Source organism: Carassius gibelio, chromosome B8 (assembly GCF_023724105.1).
Source record: "Carassius gibelio isolate Cgi1373 ecotype wild population from Czech Republic chromosome B8, carGib1.2-hapl.c, whole genome shotgun sequence".
Lineage (NCBI taxonomy): Eukaryota > Metazoa > Chordata > Actinopteri > Cypriniformes > Cyprinidae > Carassius > Carassius gibelio.
This window is the reverse complement of record NC_068403.1, coordinates 16,190,668-16,213,540: the sequence shown is the minus strand read 5'-3', so window position 1 is coordinate 16,213,540 and position 22,873 is coordinate 16,190,668. Positions and strand designations below refer to the sequence as shown.

The 22,873-nt window shown below is 36.8% G+C and overlaps 2 protein-coding genes across 5 annotated transcripts in view; one reads left to right on the top strand and one right to left on the bottom strand.

Moving 5' to 3' along the window:
* slc20a2 (solute carrier family 20 member 2) overlaps positions 1–5,117 on the top strand; it is a 33,780-nt gene extending 28,663 nt beyond the window's left edge. For all 3 annotated transcript variants that reach the window (XM_052563362.1, XM_052563364.1, XM_052563363.1), the window contains exon 11: positions 1,363–5,117. In XM_052563362.1, coding sequence (XP_052419322.1) covers positions 1,363–1,527 — 165 coding nt within the window. In that variant the 3' untranslated portion in view covers positions 1,528–5,117. The remainder of the gene's footprint in view (positions 1–1,362) is intronic.
* On the bottom strand, positions 3,392–22,476 carry mapk4 (mitogen-activated protein kinase 4). 2 transcript variants are annotated; one of them, XM_052563361.1, is made up of 8 exons: positions 22,089–22,476; positions 21,870–21,905; positions 18,158–18,231; positions 17,140–17,720; positions 10,252–10,396; positions 9,748–9,909; positions 9,468–9,669; positions 3,392–7,607 (listed from the first exon to the last, which is right to left on the bottom strand). In XM_052563361.1, exons 4-8 carry the CDS (start codon positions 17,680–17,682, stop codon positions 6,641–6,643), a joined length of 2,019 nt encoding a protein of 672 aa, XP_052419321.1. In that variant the 5' UTR covers positions 17,683–17,720; positions 18,158–18,231; positions 21,870–21,905; positions 22,089–22,476; the 3' UTR covers positions 3,392–6,640. The 2 variants fall into 2 exon arrangements, with proteins under 2 accessions (XP_052419321.1, XP_052419320.1); XM_052563360.1 differs by lacking the exon at positions 21,870–21,905.
* Between the last annotated feature and the right edge of the window lie 397 nt (positions 22,477–22,873).

Here is a 22,873-nt window from a genome sequence, read left to right as displayed (position 1 = left end):
CAAATAAGCAAATGTTGGGTGCTTTTGTCTGCTATAATAATGTAATTAATTGCATTAAATTGGGGGCTTTTCTGGTTAAATATTGATTTTCTTAATTCACCTGCATATCTGCAAATAATTCATTCATAATTTGTAATCGATTGACAGCCCTAGTTTGGGTGTTAGAGTTATCAGCATTACTATTTGCGAGCATGTCATGTCTTTGTGTCCCAGCATCCAAAATATGAATTGGCAGGCCGTTAATGTTCACATGAGCTTTGTCCAGTGAAGCCACTTATAAAATGGGAGCATTGCAGCAATGGAGGAGTCACATCTTCATCAGGTTTATGTTGATTACAGCCTCAAAAAAATAGATCTTGTTTGCTGAACAAACTCACAGAAAGGTCCCAATGTTTGTCTTGATTTCATGGATTAGTCATGGCTCAAGCATCTTACACGATGTTTGAGTTGATCAGCGGGGTTAAATCATGGGAGAATTAAAGGCCTGAAGTTTTTTATTCTCAGTTGTTGACTTTGGGTTGACTTTTGCTCCAGAATTAGCCCCCCGTGACGGAGGCTTGGGTTACACTGACCGTATAAGAAAAGCCAGATCGCTCTTGTATCTAGAACAGCACCTGTCACCAGAACCCCTGAGTCACACAGCATGTATGGAAATGTTACTCCTCCTGCTGTCCTGTGTTAGGCAGGACGTGACATGACTTAGCCTTTCAAGCAGAAGGAGAACATGACTAATGCGGTGCAGGATAATGGCTTTGTTAAAAGCACTGGACACTACACCTTAATTATAAAGCCTTTTTCAATGCGCAGACAACGATGACCCAGATTTTATAAGGAAAAGAGAAAGGAAAACTTTGTGTTCTCTAACTAACCCCTTCCCAGGAGTTTGCACAATTGATCAAATCCATGTATTTTGTTATTTCAGAAGAGATCCTATGCTCACGACCCCATGAAATCAAAATTTGGATATGCTTATGTCTGTCATCTTCAAGGCCATGTATATTTGAGTTAGTTTAGCACACAATTTTGTTTAGTTAAATGCTCTCTTGGGTGATGTATCAAATATATCCAGTATATTCCCTAAATATAGAAAAATTAAGAAACGACAACATTCAATATAATGAATGCTTTATTTAAAATGAAATAAAACGTCAATGTAACTTCCTGCTTGAACAGAAGATTGAAGCAGGACAGAAACCTGTGCTTGTGATTTCATGGGGTCATGAAAAAACTTTACAGGGATAACAAAATACATTCCATAAAGATTGTATCCCTAGTTCCACCCTGAAAAATGAATTCCGCATCTTATTGTTTTCATATTTTTGTATCGTGCTACTGCTGATTTAGCGTTTGCTGTTGGTGCAGGTGGGCTCAGTGGTGGCGGTGGGCTGGATCCGATCCAAGAAGGCTGTGGACTGGCATCTCTTCCGGAACATCTTCCTGGCCTGGTTTGTGACCGTCCCTGTAGCAGGCCTCTTCAGCGCTGCTGTCATGGCCCTGTTTGTCTACGGCATACTGCCTTACGTTTGAGGTGGAAAATGGGGAAGAGAGGGAGGTATAGGAAGGTAATGACGAAAAAAATAAAATAAAACGGAGACACAGACAGAAAAAAGAAATAATATCAAGATATAAGACATAAGCCAGAGGGTGGGGGGAGTCTTCAAATGCTGCCTGGAAAAGCATCCAGAATCCTTCGACTTAAATATCCTTAATCTTGTCAAGAGTATTTATTTCCGTTTCATTTTTCTATTGTTTTGTTGACGTGTTACCATAAACTCGTGATTTCAAATCGTGTATTTTCAAAGTTCCAAAAAATAGCTCTCGTACATTTGTGGTCCTACATGTTCAAGATAGTAAACGGATGGAGAACAAAAAATACATATATATATATATATATCAGTACATGAAGGATGGGACTAGAAAATTGGTTTTATGGCACAATTCACAGTATATTGGCACAAAATATAGCTACGAACTACTCTTGGGCCTCTAAATGTAATGTTTTCAAATGTATCGTGTGGCTTTATTCACTGAAGCATCAAACTTCTACATAAATGACACTGAAAAGCATTCTGCTGTTTAAAACCTACATTAGCTGCATTGCTAAAATCATACCTCAGTCATCAACCCTCTATGCCACATTTAAAAGACAAGTGACAGAACCGTGCCATCTCATAATACATGAAATATTATAAGATTAATCATTTTTGTAGTGGTTAATGTGTACGGATTCCCTGTTCTTTTATCGTTGTATTTATTTTTAGACATGTTACCATTCATACCTTTTTAAAAACACTAGAGGCGTGAAGACTAAATCATATTTTAAACTATGTATGCTACTATGATTTCTACCATGTGTATATTCAGCTATGGATTTTAGATTTTGAGTTTTTGTCTTATTTCGTGGTCTTAAATTGTAACATTTAAGGAGACTTTAGACCAGGTTTGGTAGTTGCATGAAACGTATGCTTTCCAAGCATATGAAAAATATCAAATATTAAAATCTGATTTTACTTTATGACAAGACACTACATCCGTAATCCTGTCAGAGCACATCAAAAAGAGTTCTCCCATTGCCTACCCTAAAAGATCCTCATATGAGTGAAAATTAAAACATTCACCCTCATTTAAAGATAAACTGTATATTCAGTATTTAATGAGGAGCTAGCTAGGAGTCTTATCTGAGGTATTGCATTTAAAACTTTCTGTAATTCAGCTTTTGTATACATATCAACTCTTTTTGGAAGATTAATAGCCAAAGATTGTGATGATCAAGCTGAATTGCCATACACTGACAGCGTTTGTAATTACAATCTAAACAATATCCAAACAAAAGTAATCAGATTGTCTCTGTATTGTGGATAGTATATAAAGAATGCTAGTAGATCGGTCTAGCAATAATATATAATGTTCTTAGAGCCCTGTGGATAATGCCAACATAAATACCTGTATGTGCCAGAACAGCCAAAATCACTTACGGTGAACCCATAAAACCAGCACAAACATAGAGGCAGTGTCAGACGCCAGGCCTAAATAAAATCAGCATCCAGATACTTGATTCAGCCTCACTGATAAAGCCTTCAGTTCTAATATCAAATTCAGCTTTATCAGAAGAGGAGTTTGTTTAACATCAGGTCAGTAAGTGATTCAGTGGCACAAATGTGTCGTATAACGGAAGGTCGATATGTAACGACCTATTCTATGACACCACAAGAAACCAAAAAGTCTCATGATTTCAGTCCAAAAAAGGCCGGACTCGCATCAAATGACCATGTGATATCAGGTCAACTGGGTTTAGATGTTTGTCAGACACTGTTGTAATCTGCCTCGGGATAGTCGCCAGATTTGGAAACTGTACAAACGTGTGGCTTTGAACCAATGCAAAGTGTTGCTGTTTCTTTTTTTTTTCTTTTTTTTTTTTGTGTGTATTTTGTTTTTATTTTTCATCAAGAACAAATCTATGCTCATACGGCCATTTGCCTTGTTGTGCTTTACTGTTTGTTGGATACAGTAACTTCAGTACTGTGGTGTTTACATTGTAATCATATTGTAGAATAACTCATTAAACTTGCCTAAAAATGCCAATCAACTAACTATTAATTACAAATTAAATATGAAATAACCAGGAGTAGTGCAAAGGTGTTTAATGGCATTTTTGTGTTTAGCAGTGTGAATCATGATGATCCTGTGTTACATCACACTGCTATATGTAGTACACAACTTAACATGGTGGATATGATTAAAAAAATAAAGAAATTAATAGATATAAATTTCATTAAACTATATTTTTCTACATAAATATATATATATATATGTTCTACCTGGGTGGTGACTTCTCACATGGAGAGGAAACTGGGCTCCTGAGCAGTGATTATGTTGAAATTCAGTGCTTAATAACACGGAGCAATTTCATAAATATGGTTATATCGCAAAAGTGTCTAAAAAGTTCAGGCAGGGGATCGTAATGTGGATTGGTTCCATATATCCATTTTTTTTCTTGCCTAGGGATGTCTCTCACTTGTGTGAGAGAGTGGTTGAGATTTGTTAAAATTCAAACAGTTTTTCATGATTCTTTTTTGAAAAGTAAGGCTGAATAACTTTGTAATTTTGTTTCCCTGAAATGCAATATTGAGCTGCCAGAATGAGGTCGATCAAACCTCCACCAGCAGTGGCGATAACACCGTTTAGACTCAGACAGGGACACAGCAAGATTCAGTAAAACTTTACTAACCTGCATCAACCTGGCGATATAATCTGCCTTTCTGCTATTGGTTTGTTTTTTAACGGCACGCCAGCTAAATCTTCCACATACGAAGTAAAAAACATTCTTTACGCAAATACACGAACGCAGACGCTTGACACTCGTGTTTTGGTCTTGCGCTAACAAAGCTCAGTATTTAAAGAGCATTTAAATTTTAAAGGTATCTTACGTTAAACTAAATGTGTTAATAAAACTTGTGTTAATAAATTGTTGCTGCATCATGACAGTAGTTGATCGACAAGTAATTTATGCTATTTTGATGCCCCTTGAGGCAGTGCTGAGAGTTGCGTTAAATTTAGGAATCGCGTCTGCGTTCAGGGATTTGCGTAACCGAACATTAGGCTGCTGTAGTTTGGCCACAGAGTTAGTTTTGAGTTACATATTCAAAGAATGGCATGTGAACCACTATTATATTAAATCACAGTCAGAAACGATAAAAGAGATCGCTATCGCTATGTAAGGCTTACAGAAACGAAATCATCCAGATCCACATGCAGTGTGTTGATAAAAGATTACATAACTGTTCTTGACAGCCAAGTGACATTCTCCCATAGTGGTATAATATAATTTGTAAAGTTTCCATGTTCTTATCTGCACTATAAAATAGAATGTAGCCCAATCCTCTGCTGGCCTGCTGATTGCCTGCTGTGTGTCGTCTCTGTTGCTACAGTATGCTGTTACTGTCTGGTACCATCTTAAGACAGGGCTTTAGTTTGAACCAAAACCCTAATATCTGCATATGTACTGTATTGCTGTTCCCTTTCATTTTGGATATTTTTTTTTTTTTTTTTTTTTTTGTGAAAGTTGTCTGCATTTTAACTAATTAAATTATGGGAATTAAAATTACAAAGAATAACAATCTGCTGATCTCCTGTTATAATTTGGTGTTTGATGCTTTAAAGTTGAAGAATTTATTTTTATTTCTTGCAACAAAGAACCAGTGGTGTGGGAATCTGTTTGTCCAATCAGTGGAAGATGGGGGGAAATCTATATAAAAAAAAAATATATATAATAATATATTAATATATTTAATATATAATATATTAATATATTTGTTTAAATATCCTATGCAAAGATATATTTGACAGCCATTAATCATTTTTCAGACAAAAGTGTACAATGATGGGTGTTATTGAGATTAAGTCGTCAGACTAATCTATACCAAAGTCCCAGTCAACTTGAATGGGACAATACTGAAATTTCTTCCGAAATTCACATTTAAATAACACTTTAAATTGGCAACAAAATGTCCCATATACGTTGTGACCACCTTATGTAGAATGAAACATCTTTTTCTAGGCCACTGAAATAACTTGAGGCTTTATTTCATTGTGATGTTTATCAAAAGTGCAATTTTTATTTTTTTGCCAACTTGGAAGAAAAATACTCCTGTTACACACTTCTATTAATTGTTTAATAAATAACAATAAACAAAAAATTAAGCAGGCTAAATTTATTCAACGACAATTAAAAGATATAGCCTTTTTCTCAATGCTTCTAGTAAGTTTAGTAATGAAATAGTGCTGTCAAATGATTAATCACATCCAAAATCCAGAAAGATTTTGTTTACATAATATATGTGTGTGTGTGTACCATGCAGCCTATATGTATATATTTAAGAAAAATATGTAACGCTTATATATTAAATATATTTATATATGGTTATCATTTATATAAATATATACATGTTAACATATTAAAAATATAAGCTGTATCTCTGTGTGTGTGTGTACAGTGTATATTTATTACATATAATGTAAACAAAAATGTATTTTGGATGCGATTTAATCATGATTAATCATTTGAAAGGAATTTAAATAAAACATTTTAGTTTTACGTGTACAGAGCACCTAAAGAGATCTAGTTATGGGAAAAATTTGTTGGGAGGAAGACATATACTTCACATTTTCATAAAAAACTTGCAAAATTTCTCGAACAAAATTTAGTTTTTAAACCTTTTAAATTTATTCGCCAAAAAGATTAAAAGATTTAAAAAGGAATAGTTCAGAGAAATGTGGGAAATCAAACAGATGTCTCGCAAAAACTGATTTGAGAGAATGCAAACGTTTCTCAGAAGAACTGATTTTTTGGTTTGTTTTTTGAGAGAGAAAGTTTAATAAGGGAAGAAAAAAAGATTTCCCATCACCATGTGCCCTCAAGGCTCCAATCAAATCCTGTTTGAGCTCTCCGATGTTTTTTGCCCGGTTATCCTCATTCTAGAGGTAAACATTTCAGATTTATTCTGGAATACAGAATCATAGCTTCAGGTAATAAATCAACATTCTCCAAAAAAAGGAAAAAAACCTTCTGCAGTATTCACATTGATTTATTCCGCCTCGAGTTCCACTAAAAACGAAATAATGAAAAGGTCAAAGATCTCCTCTACCAGTGCTCTTTCTGACACCCATGAGCCTTGACCATCTCAGGCGTTGGAGTTTTTGTCCTGGAGGGTCTGTGATCTGAGACGTTGTGAACATGACTAATGCTGCCTGATTTGGGAGCGTCCGAGTTCTCCGACAGGACCTCGCTCTGACTACACAGCCTCAGAGCCTGAGAGATAAACACGTCCAGGTCAAAATGTTCATCTCCGGAACGATCCATCTGTGAGGGCTCTTCATCGTTTTCACAGCGTATGCAGGAAGACAGGTAATGTGATGAATCGTGATGAGGTGAGGAAGGAGAAGAGGGCAGCAGAGACAGAGGAGCGCTGAAGAACGGGTTAGGACTCCTCCTGCTGTCGTGAGGGCTGGACAGTTGCAAAGCCACGGGGATTTGCCTGTGAGAATGAGGCAGCATTGTAGGAGACAGCGGCTGAGGAGGAGAACACGGGGAGGTGAGAGCTTCTTGAGGAGAACCGGGTGAGTGGAGCCCAGACTGTGTGCTCTCCACCCAGCGCGAGATCTCCTGGAACAGATCTGGCTCGGCGAGAGGCTTCTCCACGCTTCCACCTCTTGGAGCAGACATGCTGTTATGCCTCCAGTGAGACAGGTCCAGTATTAGCTTGGGTTCAGAGTAGTGCTGTGGCTTCCCTTCCCGCCACGCGATCTTATCCAGGTAGGACGGAGAACCCACTTTGTAATCGCAGGAGCGGCCACAGTCCAGCTCGGTGAACTGACCGCAGATGCGCTCCAGAGACGAGTGCGACTGCTCCAGGAAGCGCTCTGCGGAGCTGCTGTGGGAGTACTTGCGAGGGTCTACCTGAGCCTCCTCGATGTGGGCCGCTGAACTCGCTCGTGGATCTCTTTGAACTTCGTCGTCTTCCGCCTCTCCCAGTTCAGAGACGCTCTGCATACAGCCGCACTCCTCCTGCTGCAGCCAATAAACATCTGATGACAGACTCCCATCATACCTGGAAAAATAGTTCAAAGTTTTAGCACACGTATTAAACTTAAAAGTACATCAAAAAATACAGTACTGTGCAAAGGTTTATGGTCACTGAAAATAAAATGAATACTTTTATTTAGCAATGACACCTACAATTGATCAAAAGTGATTTCTATTTCACATAAAATCGTATTAATCTTATCCATCATATTCATCAAAAGAATCCTGGGGGGGGGGGGAATGACTTCAAATCCGAATGACTTCTAAAAGATTCTAAAGATTGGAGTAATGATGCTAAAAATTCAGTTATGATCAGGAATAAATTATAGGTTGAAAAATATCAAAATAGAAAACCTTTTACTTGGTGAACGTACCAGATTTAAAAAAGAAATAACTTTTTAGCTTGGTGTTGACTAATGTGATCAAAGTAATCAAGCTTCTCTATGCTATCAAATATTTCAACTTCTGTCCCGACCAATGTAAACGCATTACTTTAAGCACAGGTTTTATGTTTGAAAACAAAGAAAAGAGTCAGACTGGTGGCAATGAAGAGCACCTGTGGGATACACATTCATTTATTTTCAACAGTTGCATTTATACACTTATTCAATTTCAGAAGTTAATTTCTGTTGCTGATCTTTGGCCTTGAATCGAGCTTGTTCAGCTCCCGCTGCTGGCTGTGATCAGTAACAGAAGCTTCTGTCAGATGAGCCCATATGGCCACACAGAGGACAACAAAGACATTCTTATTCAGTTGTCAGGGAGTCCGCTGTGAGATAGAATTATGCAGAGGTTTTTATAAGTTTCTGCATTCTACATCCCTGATAGCTCCTCGGGGCAATTCAGTACCCATCTGTGTAAACTGCCTTTTACATGACCCTTGTCTTCACTCTTCTAATGATTATGTATCCACTAACTTTTAACGATCAAACTTTCATCATTAAAGAAGTATCAAAGAACGAATGCTGACTTTAATTTGTTCTCCAAAACTTTTTTTTCTTGGTGTCATTATGCTCTAATTCTGCATTTTATTAGGTCTACTTTTTTTTAAATGTTCTTTTCAAAGTATTGCACATTGTACCCACAGGGTAACAAACCCATTTCTTTGCTTAACACATATGATGGTAAAGTGCTAAATACAAAAAAAAAGAAAAAAACTGATAAAAGCTTAGTTTTGGTCATAATATATCCTGGTATATATATAGACATATTTTTGGGCATCATTTTTTACCTCTTTTTGCTATTGAGAGCCTCAGAAAGAAGTAATATTCACATTTGTTAGTGAATAAGTAGTCATTTAATTTTCAAAATTTATTATGAGAAATATGTTTGTTGCCAAGAAGCAACATTGAGTGACAGTGGAACGGTTGCTGTAGAATATATAATTCCATTATCATACGGAAAATTTTGCTTTGCCACTACAGAAATAAATAACATTAAAATATCATTTTAATTTTTCACAATTTTAAACTGTAATATTTCATAAACCCTAGTGTTTTTACTGTACTTCAGATTAAATATATAGCTCTTTGGAAAATATTTTGAACAGTAGTGTCTACATTAATTCTTATTATTAATTGTTTATTTTTTATTATTATTATTATTATTTTTTAACAAGGTGTTTAAAATTTTTTTTATTAAATATTTATAATACATGCATTAGAGTAATTATTAAATATGGTAGGAATGTGGATTGTACTTCATTTGAATCTTTACATTTAATTTCTGAAATCAAAATGAAATTTGCTTGGCTATATCGATTCCATTCTTTATAAAAGACCAAGAGTGTTTTTAAAAAGGTCATAGATCTGTGTCAGCAACACTGGAACTGGAACAAATGCCCTCGAGCTCTGAGTGTTGGGGAGTCTGAGAGGCTCGTGTGTACCTGTCCCAGTGGGAGCTGAGCGCGTGACCCTGCTCCGTGACCAGACTGTCCTCCAGCTCGTCCTCTATGCGAAAAGGCTGCAAGGAGACAGGCTCATCCTGAGGACACGAGTATCTCTGCAGGTATGGATGAGACAAAGCCGCTTCTGCGGTCAGCCGGTCCATGGGATTAAAGGTGAGGATACACTCCAGGAAATCAATGGCTGAAATGAGGAGTCAGTGAATATTGCTATTGATGTAACACAGTATCACATATTTAAAAAAAAATATGCTCAGCTTACCTATGTCCCCCACCTCTGGCAGTAGTTTTCTGAGTGACCTCTTGACCTTCCACCCTTGACCTACAAAACAGGGCATGACCTTGAGCAGTTCCTGTCTGTCCTCCTCTCTAATAACAGGCACGGTGTCCAAAATCAGCTGCATCTGCTCCAGTTCATGAGCACCTTAGAGAAGAGAAACAAACAGATGGCTGGTACCTAAATGTTATCATTAATTCAGTTTTTTATATTCTTGACACTGCTTTTATTGCATGTATCGATGCTTTTGCAGTATTGCATGCACAACAATCATGCTAAGATACCACTGTTAAAGTGAAATCGATTGATTTGTCATGTCTCGACGTCTATTTTTACTTTACCACCTTTAGCCACTAGAGGACGCTCTAAGACTCGTCTGGATAATGAAGATGGACGTTCTTGTTTTTCAAGCGAAACCACAAGATCTATACAAAACCAATAGAGCAACAGAAACACTAATGAAGACCCTGAGCGCTGTTCTAGTCTTACCTGCAAACAGCATGCGGCCTGTGAGCATCTCTGCCAGAATGCAGCCTGCGGCCCACATGTCAATTGCTTTAGTGTAGTTATTTGGAGACAGCAGCAGTCTTGGTGAACGGTACCATTTAGTGACCATTCCTTCAGACAGATATCCCTGCAGGGAAAACAAAATGCCATCCATATATAACATAAATAACTGTTAAATGTGTACTTAACATGATAATAGCCATTTTTATTTTTGTTTTTGGAGGTAGACAGCCTTAAAACAAAGTTTTGATTGTCCAAGATTTTCATTTGAACATCAAATTAATAAATGTAATATATATATATATATATATATATATATATATATATATATATATATATATATATATATATATATTACACCATTTATTGTACACACATACATGTATATACTGTATTTACAAATAAATGCAATCATATTGTTTCTTTTCAAAATAACTTGTAATGCATTTTAAAAAGTACATTTATTCCTGAGCTGGCAAAGCTGATTTTATTCATGAACCTTCAGAGATTATAATATGCTGGTTTAATACTATTATTATTATTATTTGTGAACTTTTTTTAATATTTATGTGAATCCTGATAGATTTTTCAGGATTCTTTGATAAGTAGAACGATTAAAAGAACAGCATTTATTTAAAAATAAAACCTTTTTCATCTAAATCTAATTTAGTAAATGTAAATGTGTAATGTGTAAAAAAGTAGGGTGTGAAAAAAAGCCATGTGACTCAGTCTGATGAGAAGCAGCTGATGTACAGTAACCCTATGACTCCCAATACCCCCCTCCTACAATCTCCTTCAGCTCATCCTTCCTGCCGTCCTTCATCCTTTCTTCTTCTTTCTCACCTCCCACTCTCCCCCTGGACCCAGGTGATGAATTATTTGTGAGATTTTAGCAGGCCGCCTCAGTAGGGTGGATCTGAAGGGTGATGGTGACACAAAGGAGAATGATATTTACATATCCTGCTTACAAAGAGAGCCTTTGTCTTCTCATTGGAGCTGATTCACTAAGACCTTTGAAACTGTTCACAAGCCAAACGAACAAAGATTGAAAACGAGCAATAATGAGAAAAAGTATTACCAATAATACTTTAAAATAACTGATCACCAAATCAGCAAATCAGTCAATTTAGCTTTGCTATCACAGGAATACGTTTCATTATAAAATAAAATAAAAAAAGTTTAATATTATAATATTATATAATATTTTTTATCAAGTAAATGCAGCCTTGGCGAGATTAAGAGATGTCTTTCTAAAACTTTAAAAACATTGTAATGAATTTTAATTATTCCACACTTTTAAAGGTAGTGTAATAACTAAAAATTTGTTAATTCATTTGTTTTTCTAGTTACCAAAGCAATCTTAAATGGAACAATATGTAAGATTTTTTTTTATTAATATATATATATATATATATTTCAGAAGTATCTAGACAGCACAGCTTTAATCCACAAATGCCCGAGCGGAAAGGGGCGGAAGCGGTTGACTGCGGCATGATAAAAGCTCCACTGCTTTCGAGCCGTGTGTCGCGCTCATCTCTCATTAGCAATTGCTTCAGCGGGCCTCGTTTCGCTTTGATGGCTTTCCACATCACTCTACTTCATTCTACTATGTTAATAAATCATTAGCTCAATCATGAACATGATTTCTGCCCAAGTCCCATCGGACTGCATCGGCTATGGGATGAAGACCACAACTCCCATGATTCCACACTCAGTCACAGTCATCAAACTATGCCTTTGTTTCTTTGTTTGTTTTGAAAATGCACACTCTAGCGGCGAAAACGTACATGTTGTGCCTGTAAGTTAAATCTGTTACAAAGGCAATCATAAGTCATTAAGAAATATAATTAAGCAATATAATAAAGCTTACAGTCTGGTCTCTTATAATCAATGGAGTATCTGTTTAAAATTGCTGCTTACGCTGGTCATTGGTCAAGCCATCTTAAAAGTGCTCCCGAACAGGACAATGTGCCCACTGCATCCTTATTTAAATGATAGATGACATTCAGTGTCCACATCATCTTTATTCTCTGTGTGGTACTGAAGGAGTAAAACCATCTGGGGCCCTCTCAGTCGCCTGCCTGCACTGCTAGCATATGTGAATCCAGATGCTTCTGTGAATCCTAAGTCCACTTATCTGTGATCCTCTAGATCTTAGGAACTGAATGTTCCCTCCATGCTGAAGAGGGGAACAGACGCTCTCAGCACTGAGTTGCAGGAAGTCGCTCTGTGAATGGGTGAAAGGAACTACTGCCCTTAATTCACTGAAGCTCACTGCACACTCAGAGGTACAAAGAAATACTGATGATTCTTTAGACTAATACAACCAGGAGTATCATTTCAGTGGGGCACAGGTGGCAGTACAGCCTCGTTTGGTATGCCTGGTATATGAGACATGACCAAAATTTAAGGGTATTTTTCTCATAAGAGTAACTGTATATATTAGGGGTGGAAGATATACATGTGTATATTGTTATTTTGCTGGTTTATAGGCACTGAATGGTTCAATACACACTTATATGTGTCAGAATACCGATCCATGTAATTATCCTCGTAAACACAGTAGGTCTGTAGTGAAAGCAAACAGCTGAGAAAGAAAACACGTGTAACTCTATATCAGTTCTGGGCAGCTCTTAAAGTGACAGCAGTCTAATATTCCTGCTGTCAAACATGTTAATCAAACAACAAAAGAGAGAAAAACTCGCACTGCTCTAGACTAAATCACTTTTGTAACTTAAATAAGAAGAAATATACATTTAGTTTACACAGTGACGAATATGTGGTGTTTTTATACCATTTATTTGACTACGTCATACAATGTATGTAGCATTTCTTATTTATTTGTTCTACTGTAGTTATTTTGTTTAATTGTTTGTAGTTATTGTTTTGTAGTTTCTTATTTATCTTATTGCAGTTTGTTTCTTTTATATTGACACTGGTGACCAGAATTATGATACTTCTATTGTATCAAAAGTTTTGATACCATAAAGACCTTATGTAAACCAAAAATAACTATATCGTGATTTGTGATATATATCTTTACGTGAAATAAAATTACTCATATGGTGACAAGATTTATGTCAAATTCATCCACACCTAGTATAGAGGGATCGATCCTTAAAAGTTAAACCACACATTTAAAATATATGAATCCCATTGCATTAGATATATATATGCTAAAGCTTTTGTCAAACCTAACATAATTTTTGAGCCAAATTAGCAAAATGTACAATCTCAGCCATGTCCAAGTTTTATTTTATTAGGATGGTACTAGGTTTAGCCAGATCTGGCAACACTACAGGTTTACACACACATATTCCACTAATCTTCCCTGTTCAGAAGATACGTCTTAATCATTTTGCACAATATGTCTATTGATTCTAGTTAAACAAACAGAAAACCTTACTTGCTTTAAATGTCTTGCCTAAATGTGCAATTAGTGTGGCTAAAGTGTCCAAACACTTGGACAGCTTGGACATTTTGATAATATATGCATATTTTGAGTGACATGAGAGCACGGGGTGCTGCTCTTATAGAGTCTGCAATCTCAGCTATCTTTCTATCAGTGCATGGCATGTTAAACAGAGCTCCTCAAAGAATAGACTTACTATAATTTCCTGGGCTGTTGTTATTCTAGCTGTTCCTTCAATCCCAAACTGTGACCATCCCCCTTTCCTGATCATTCACCCCACCTTGTTCTGTCTGACACAAAGCTCTCCATTCATGCTGTTCTCCCGGTCTGCTAGTATTACACAGTGAGCTCTTCTAAATAATACAGAAGCACAATGAGATAGTAAAGTGCCACATTGATCTTTCAGCTCTCATTACATCAAGATAATTGTTCATAATTATTGTGTAATGCAACAATATAATGTTAAAGTTTGAACACATCTATGAGCAATGCACAGAGATATGAAGTAACTATAGATTGTAGATGTTCTTGTATTAATGTAAGGCCACCAGGATCAAGCAGGCAATAATATCTGAATAAAACAAACCATTATGCCCCCAAAAATGCTTTAATAAACTCCAAAAACTCTTTATCAATCAACAGGTTTGAATGCAATATTTGGTGTACAAAATTGCAAGCATGGGAGGTTTTGTGCAAGACCGAAAAACAGCAAGTCAACAAATAATTTTCTATAGATTGCTTTAAAATAACTTACATGTGCATAATTATATAGGAAATTGTCCATGTAGAATAGCAAATACTACTGCTTAAAGGGATAGCTCACCCAAAAAATGTTTAATATTGTATAAAAAATTACTTACACCCATGTCGTTTCACACCTATTTGCAAGAACACATTTTAAAAAAACTTGATAACTAAATGGTTTCAGTTCCAGTTTTGACAATAACATAAGGTTGAGTAAATGATAACATAATTTTTTGGGTGAACTATCCCTTTAAGATTTATTTGTAGCTGCCTAGACTTATGACAATGAAAACCATCAAAAGATCGAATGAAAGCAGATAATCAAAAGTACTTCTGTTCCTAAGGAGGTTAGGGTGAAGATGAAGCTGTAAATGGATTATGTCATTATTTTAACAGCCTGCAGCTCATGATAATTGATAGGAAATGGGATTCTGCAAATCAAGGCCAGACTGTAACTGCAGGGTGAACCACAGTGAAAGCTCACGTGACAGTACTATACTTACTAACATCTAAAAGTACCTCAAAATAAACTAAAATAACCAGTTCTTCATAGTATTATTCCATGTGAACCACATTCTTACAAAAAGTAAGTGGTGGTACCATTACCTTATACTTTTTGTATATACTTAATAATTATCCTGGTACTTACAATGTATTTCAAAGATGAACTTGCACCATTTCCAAAAATGTGGTATTGCCATGGTACATATACAAAAAACAAATTCCACCAAAACTGCATAGTGTAATCCAAGACTACTTAATAAATTTCTCGATCGGCTTTGATAGGATCAATACTGACTTATTTTGACCAATAACAGTACAAATTATTTTCATGTTTAAGTGACCAACAGCTAATGCAAAACTGATATTTAATTATTGTTATATTTCTATTCAAGACAATTATCTTCAAACCACAACAATAAAAATATATGTATTAATTAGTATAACATTTTTGTTTATATATATATATATATATATATATATATATATATATATATATATATATATGTACATATATACACACTTTTTTTTCTTAATCCAAGGATGCAAAGGTCTAAATTTATAATCTTTTTTAGGTAATATCTAAGTTTGTGTAATCATTATCATGTGATTTTCATGTGATGTAACAACTAAATGATCATTAATCTACGAAACTTAAAAAAACATAATATTTATTATTATTATCATTGGTTACATTTTCTAGCAAAGTTGCTATTTCTATCAATGCAAATTTATATTAATTTTGTGGCAATGTCAAATAGCTAATTATTATTTGTCATTCTTATCTCTGCTTTTGTAATCAACATTAATATTCAATAAAACAATAATATGCATTTGTTATTTTTGTCTTGTTTTTTTTTAAAGGGGGGGGGGGGGGGTGAAATGCTCGTTTTCACTCAATATCCTGTTAATCTTGAGTACCTATAGAGTAGTACTGCATTCTTCATAACTCCAAAAAGTCTTTAGTTTTATTATATTCCTAAGAGAAAGATAGTCTGTACCGATTTTTCCCGGAAAAACACGACCGGCTGGAGGCGTGACGTGTGGGCGGAGCTAAAGAATCACGAGCGCGAATAGGCTTTTGCGTTGAGAGCATGTGGAAGCTGTGACATTATCGTGAGGGAAAAAACCATCATCCAAAACAAACCATGGCTTACAGTCAGATTCAGCCGTTTATTTATGATCCAGAATCAGATCCCGAGGCTGAAACTGAACGAGAGCAGCAGCAGCAACGACTCGCTCCGAGCGGGGCTCGAACCCGGGTTTCCGATGGGAGGGGACGCACTAACAAGGAGGTAGAGATATTTGAAGCAGTTTTACTCACCGCCTGCGGTTCCAACACACGATCGTGACCCTTTTTCGTTGGGATTGCATCATCCTTTAGCAAAAACCAATACGCAAATCCGTCGTCAAACTGGGCCTTGTTTGTAAAACAAGCATCTTCAAAATGCAGGGAACAAACACAAACACTTGCACAACTCCGTCGATGCTCTGTAAAAATAAACTCCATCCACTGGTCCCTTAATGCTGTTTTTTTTTTTGGTAATCTGTGCAGGGTTGTCTTGCCCTGGCAACCAAAAACACACTTCTTTTGTGACTTTTCGCGATGCTCTTGCTCTGATCAATGAATCGCTCAGATCAGTGAGTCTGTGCTCAGCCTCGCTATACGGGAGCGCGCGCTCTTCCGGCAGACGTGCCCTAGGACCCATATAAGGAAATTCCGCTCCATCTAACGTCACACAGAGCCATACTCGAAAAAAACTTTCCGAAACTTGTGACAAACCGGAAGGAGTATTTTGGGAACAAAACTTATTTTTTGAAACTTTGTCCATGTTTAGCATGGGAATCCAACTCTTTAACAGTGTAAAAAAAACTCAGTATGCATGAAATAGCATTTCACCCCCCCCCCCCCTTTAAAGTTGCTGTTTTGCTTAAAACAAATATATATTATTTTTTGGAAGTGGAAATTGTAAAGTTACACATTTCTAACTTAAGTACGAATGAATGTTAAAAAGTAACATTACCTGTGAATACAGGTGAACATTTATCAGTAGACCTATTACTACAGCACTGATAACCAATAAAGTTGTAATGTATACTTCTATTAGGAACAACTGTATTATTTCTGCACCTATTTATATGTGTGTTATTCTTCCTAGTTAGTGAAGCTGTATGTGACGCAGTGACACCTGCCCTGCTGCTGTGACTCGTACCTTGTGTGAGTAATGTGGGTCGACAATGCGAGCCAGACCGAAGTCTCCAATCTTCAGCAGCATTTGCTCAGTGTTGATAAAGATGTTCGCTGGCTTGAGGTCACGGTGCAGCACGTTGGCCGAGTGGATGAACTTGAGCCCGCGAAGCAGCTGATAAAAGAGCAGGGTGGCGTGTTCAGCTGGCAACGGCCCTTGCTCCAGTAACCGTGCCAGGTCAATTTCCATACACTCTTGCACAATATATATCGCTGACACATGGGTCAGGTCACGTGGCAAAGGGTGACCGGACGGCCCCAACACGTCATACACCTGGACGATGTTCTCATGCTGCAGGCGGCGGGTGATCTTCACCTCTCTCAGAGCGTGTTTTACGCTGACGGCATCTCGCATGACCAGCTTCTTGACCGCCACACGCAGACCACTGCGCCTGTCCACTGCAGAGAGAACGAGGCCAGACGCTCCCGTTCCAAGAGGACGCAGATCCTGGTAGTGTCCCCCCAGATCAAAGCCATATCGGAATGGGGATGTATTCTGCCAAGCCATGGCTTAGAGAGGAGCAATCGGGCATTGCCTGCTAAAGGCTGCAGAGAGTGAGGAGAATGATAAATTACCAAATAATGCAATATTCTATTACAAAGCTATAAAAAAACCAGTAGATTATTTTTATTACAATCTACAATTCAAACCACAGCTGCATGATGCAAAAATGAACCCTTCTTCTCGAAGAGAGATCTTGAATCACAGTTGCACACTATCAAAGCAATGGGGGCTCAGTCCTGGGTGAATACAACTCAACACCCTGGTACAGGGCAAGTGTTTCCATAGCAACATCCCACAGTCAGTGCCTGCTGCACACAGCAAACACTCTGAAACAGTCTCCCAGGAGTCATCTCTACCCCAAAAACACTCCACGTTATAGTCAAAATCAGTTACACTCCTGCACTGGAGGTTCTCTGATGTATGACTTTAACGTTAGCGGCAGGTGAGTTTCATTTATAATCTAAGAGCTTTCACTTGCCGTCTCCGGCTCCAGGCTGTCCTGTTCCCTCCATGCTCCTCACGCAGCCATCAATCGTGCTTCTTATGTATTCCCTTCAATGGAGAAAAGGAAAGAGAGAGACAGAGAGCAGATGTATCATTAGATATGGATCACAATTACAATAAAAAAAAACAGGAACGAGTACGGTTGCCAAATATGCATCTCATTTAAAAACTGTTTCTTGTTTTTCAGCTCAGTTGGTTAAAACGAACTCCTTTGCCTTTAGCTGTCTCTTAGAATGCAACAGTGCCCACATACTTTTTCAGCACCCCTTGATCCGGAAGCTTTTCCTCCCATTCATTTTTTTCCATAGGGACTTTATAAATATATATCATCCATGAAACAAAACAGTCAGCTACATATGAGCAATTCAAATGTTACATACTTTGATTTGAAGCAAAAAAATATTAGAAAATTGGACAAAGGCACGAAGCCACAAGACAATCTACTACAATCCCCTAAAACAATGCAAATGACAATCAGATTAAAAAGATGGTGAAATAAATGGGGAATCAAATATAACAAATATTGCTTTAAAGATGTTAACGATATATAAAAAACAACATTTTATTTTATACATATGCATATATACACAAAGAAACTTGTATCAGTTTCTGACTGGTGGAGATTACTTTGCAGAATCATGGATACAGTCAAGGCCAAAAGTTTTGGCAGTGACATAAATTTTGTGTTTTGCAAAGTTTGCAGCTAAAGCTGTTGTGGTGTTCATTCATATTGTTTCAAGATTATTGTGTAGAGTGATCAGATGCATTTTAAATAATTGCTAAAAGCTTCAATGGCCAAAAAATGAACATTTCATAAAAAACTAACTTCATTGTTTTTTTGATCCTGACACAAAATGACCAGCTAACATTAATTGACTAATCATATCAGCAGCACATGTGAAGAAAAAATCACTATCATACTAATTATGATAGTGATAATATCTTACTAATTGTAAGAGCAGACAGATTGTTTTAAAAGGAGGGAAGAAGTGCTTCCAATCATTGTGTACTTGCAATGGTTACCACCAAATAAACGTGAAGCCATCATCGCTTTGCATCAAAATGTCCTCACATGCAATCGCTACAAAGAATATTGCACCTGAAAGAACAATTAACCGGATCATCAAGAACTTCAAGGAGAGAGGTTCGACTTTAGTGAAGAAGTCTTCAGGACTTCAGAAGCAGTCCAGAGCTTGCTCAGGAAGAGCAGCAGGTTGGTGTGAGAGCATCTGCACACACAGTGAGGCCAAGACTTTTGGACAATGGCCTGGTGTCAAGAAGGGCAGCAAAGAAGCCACTTCATTCCAAGAAACATGTCAAGGACATACTGAAATTCTTCAGGAAGTACAAGGACAGCAGAAGACTGATGCAAAGTTATTTTCTCTGATAAATCTCCCTTTCTGACCGATTGGGACATCTGGAAAATCGATTGTTCAGAGAAATATACGTGAATACCATGTCCTGTGACAGGCCAACAGTGAAGCATCTAGAGACCATCTATTTGTGGCGTTGCTTTTCAACCAAGGGAGTGGGCTCTCTCATAATTCTGCACCAAAGAACTACCAGGAATAAAGAATTGCATCAAAGCGTCCTGCAAGAGAGACTTCTTCAGCAATTTGGTGATGATCTGTGTTTGATATGGCACCATGTAACAAAGCAGGAGTGATAATGAAGTGGCTCGAAGATCATTACATTGAACTTTTGGATCCGTATAATTATCATTGTTTTTCAGAATACCATAGGAACATGTAGAAAAACAATCTATAAATACTAAAGCAGCAAACTTTGCAAAACACAAAATGTATGTCACTGCAAAAACTTTTGGACATGTACTAATATAGTTTTCCATTCCACTGTTTAACACAATTATTTAAAACAAATCGGCAAAATATATGGAAAAAAATTACGGCTTCAACAAAAGCACATAGTAGTCTTGAATGTTTTTAAACAATAGGACTGTGTTTTAAAGTTAAATAAGTTATCATTCAAATAGAAATATTTTTTTTCCTATGAAGGAAATGAATGGAATATTTACTTCCGCAACCTACTGTTGCACTTTTTTCACTCTATACTGACACCTATTGGCCTGAATGCATGCAAGTTTTTTATTAAGGGGGGGGGGGGGGGGGGCTGAAATGCTCGTTTTCACTCAATATCCTGTTAATCTTGAGTACCTATAGAGTAGTACTGCATCCTTCATAACTCCAAAAAGTCTTTAGTTTTATTATATTCATAAGAGAAAGATAGTCTGTACCGATTTTTCCCGGAAAAACACGACCGGCTGGAGGCTTTTGCGTTGAGAGCGTTTGGAAGCTGTGACATTACCGTGAGGGAAAAAACATCCAAAACGAACCATGGCTAACAGTCAGATTCAGCCGTTTATTTATGATCCAGAATCAGATCTCGCTCTGATCAGTGAATGTTGTGCTCTCAGTGCTCTGTTCTACGGGAGCGCGCGCTCTTCCGGGAGAAGTGCCCTCAGGAACCATATAAGGAAATTCCGCTCCATCTAACGTCACACAGAGCCATACTCGAAAAAAACTTTCCGAAACTTGTTACAAACCGGAAGAGGTATTTTTGGAACCAAAATACTCCTTCAAACGTACAACTTAATTTTTGAAACTTTGTCCATGTTTAGCATGGGAATCCAACTCTTTAACAGTGTAAAAAACTCAGTATGCATGAAATAGCATTTCACCCCCCCCCCCCCCTTTAACAACTGCAGCTTCTCCACAACCAAGCTGTTTATATATATATATATATATATATATATATATATATATATATATATATATATATATATATATATATATATATATATATATATTGTTTATATATTTTTCTCATACTACACACCTCTATGTAATAGACATTGGCCATACTTGTTTAGGTGTACTTGTATTGTTTATGCTTTGTAAAGATAATTGAGAACTGATAAAAGGGTTATATAAAGTAAACTTGATAAATATTAATAGTATTAAAGTATTTCGTCAATTTGCATACACCACAGGTCATTTGATGTCAACATGCTAGCACCCATAAGGGGATGGATCCATTTCTGTAAAATAAAAATAACCTTTTCCTGAACACATACGTTTAGAGTACCTATCTCTTATGATAATTTATTGATTACAATTTCTGAGTGCAGAGAAGAATCTAGTAGAAACCAATGGACCAGACTGGGTGAGCCAAACTTTATAAATAATGCATATGACTATGGCGCTGACCGTGCAAGCGGATGCAATTTATTGTTGAACGTTAGAACAAAATGTTTACATTTAATCTGCTTAGTGATGTTATGGTTCAAATTTATGATAGCGTAAAAAAAAAAAAAAAAAAAAAAAAAAAACGGAGAACTTGTTAATCCAGAGAATGAAGGCTAGAAAGCACAACTGAAGCTGTGGGTCCAGCTGAACACACAATAGCAGCGCTGCATTCATTCGCCTTTGTGTGACAATAGTAACGCCTGTATGGCTCTGAAACTGAACGGATACTACATACACAAACCGCTGCCCGCTATAGTACAGAATAACAGCAGTTTCACACGCAAGTGTATTCAGAAGTAACGAAAGCGCATATACACCCATGAAACAGTATAAAATCAGATTTTGACAACACAATCTTGTTATCTTCCGGCCCATCCGCGGAGAAAACTACAAAGGCAGCGATGCTCCTGGATCTCTTACCGTCGCTGCCTTTGTCAGCTGCTCCACGGGTTTGCTCTGTTTTTGTCGGGGAAAAAAGAAAAATTAGCAGTTCTCCATCGGGAAAGTGGTGTTTTCGTAGTTCAGAGTTTGTTATTAAATCTTGGCACTGATGCAGTCCGGTAGGTGGAGGTTTTAGTTTGTCAGTTTGTTGTTGCTTGAATTTTCCGTGTGTAATTAGAGAATAATATCAGATCTTACCCTTGATAATGTCACCGGGAGAAACCGCCGAGAGAGCTTTCCTCTGAGACACGCTGCTACTGTTCGGCTGCCAGTGTCCCTCTTCCAGTGTGGCTCTACAAGCTTTTCTTTGGCAAAACTCGCTGGTGCCCCCTCGATGACGTTTCGCCCTCCCCGTCCATCAAACGGTGATCCTGACACCTGCGCGCTCGTGCAGGACAAACACGTCCACTGCTCTGGCTTCAGGTCTGCGGGTGGTCCTTTGACATCTAAGTGCTTCACTCCACGTACTCACTATTTCCTTCTCGTCTATGTATATTGTAAAACATTTTTTTTTTGTTTGTAAGCTATTTCATAGCCAAGTTTGTACACTGTAAAATGTTGCAAAACAAAAAATACAGTAAAACGAACTTTATTACATTATTAGGCTGACAAGACAGTAAGTGCAATTTTACTTATATTTATAATATTCGTATAGTCTCTCTCTCTCTCTCTCTCTCTCTCTCTCTCTCTCTCTCTATATATATATATATATATATATATATATATATATATATATATATATATGAGCTGTCAATCAATTAATCGCTTAATTCGATTAATCACATCCAAAATAAAAGTTTATGTTTACATGTGTGTATATTTATATATGTATAGGCTATTATAAATTCACACACATGCACATAAAATGTTACGTTTGTATATTAAATATTTAAATATTAAATATAATATAATGTATATGAATATAAATATTTTCTAAATATATGCTGTATGTGTGTGTTTTATATATATATATATATATATAT

Bases quoted from the DNA above. Each gene is read 5' to 3' on its own strand.
- mapk4 (XM_052563361.1), bottom strand. From the start codon at position 17,682: ATGGCTTGGCAGAATACATCCCCATTCCGATATGGCTTTGATCTGGGG. The intron at 10,397-17,139 runs GTACGAGTCACA...TTTTCCCTGCAG, and splicing joins ACCCACATTACTCACACAAG to GGATATCTGTCTGAAGGAAT. The intron at 7,608-9,467 runs GTACACACGAGC...CTATTTTTCCAG, and splicing joins CTCAGCTCCCACTGGGACAG to GTATGATGGGAGTCTGTCAT.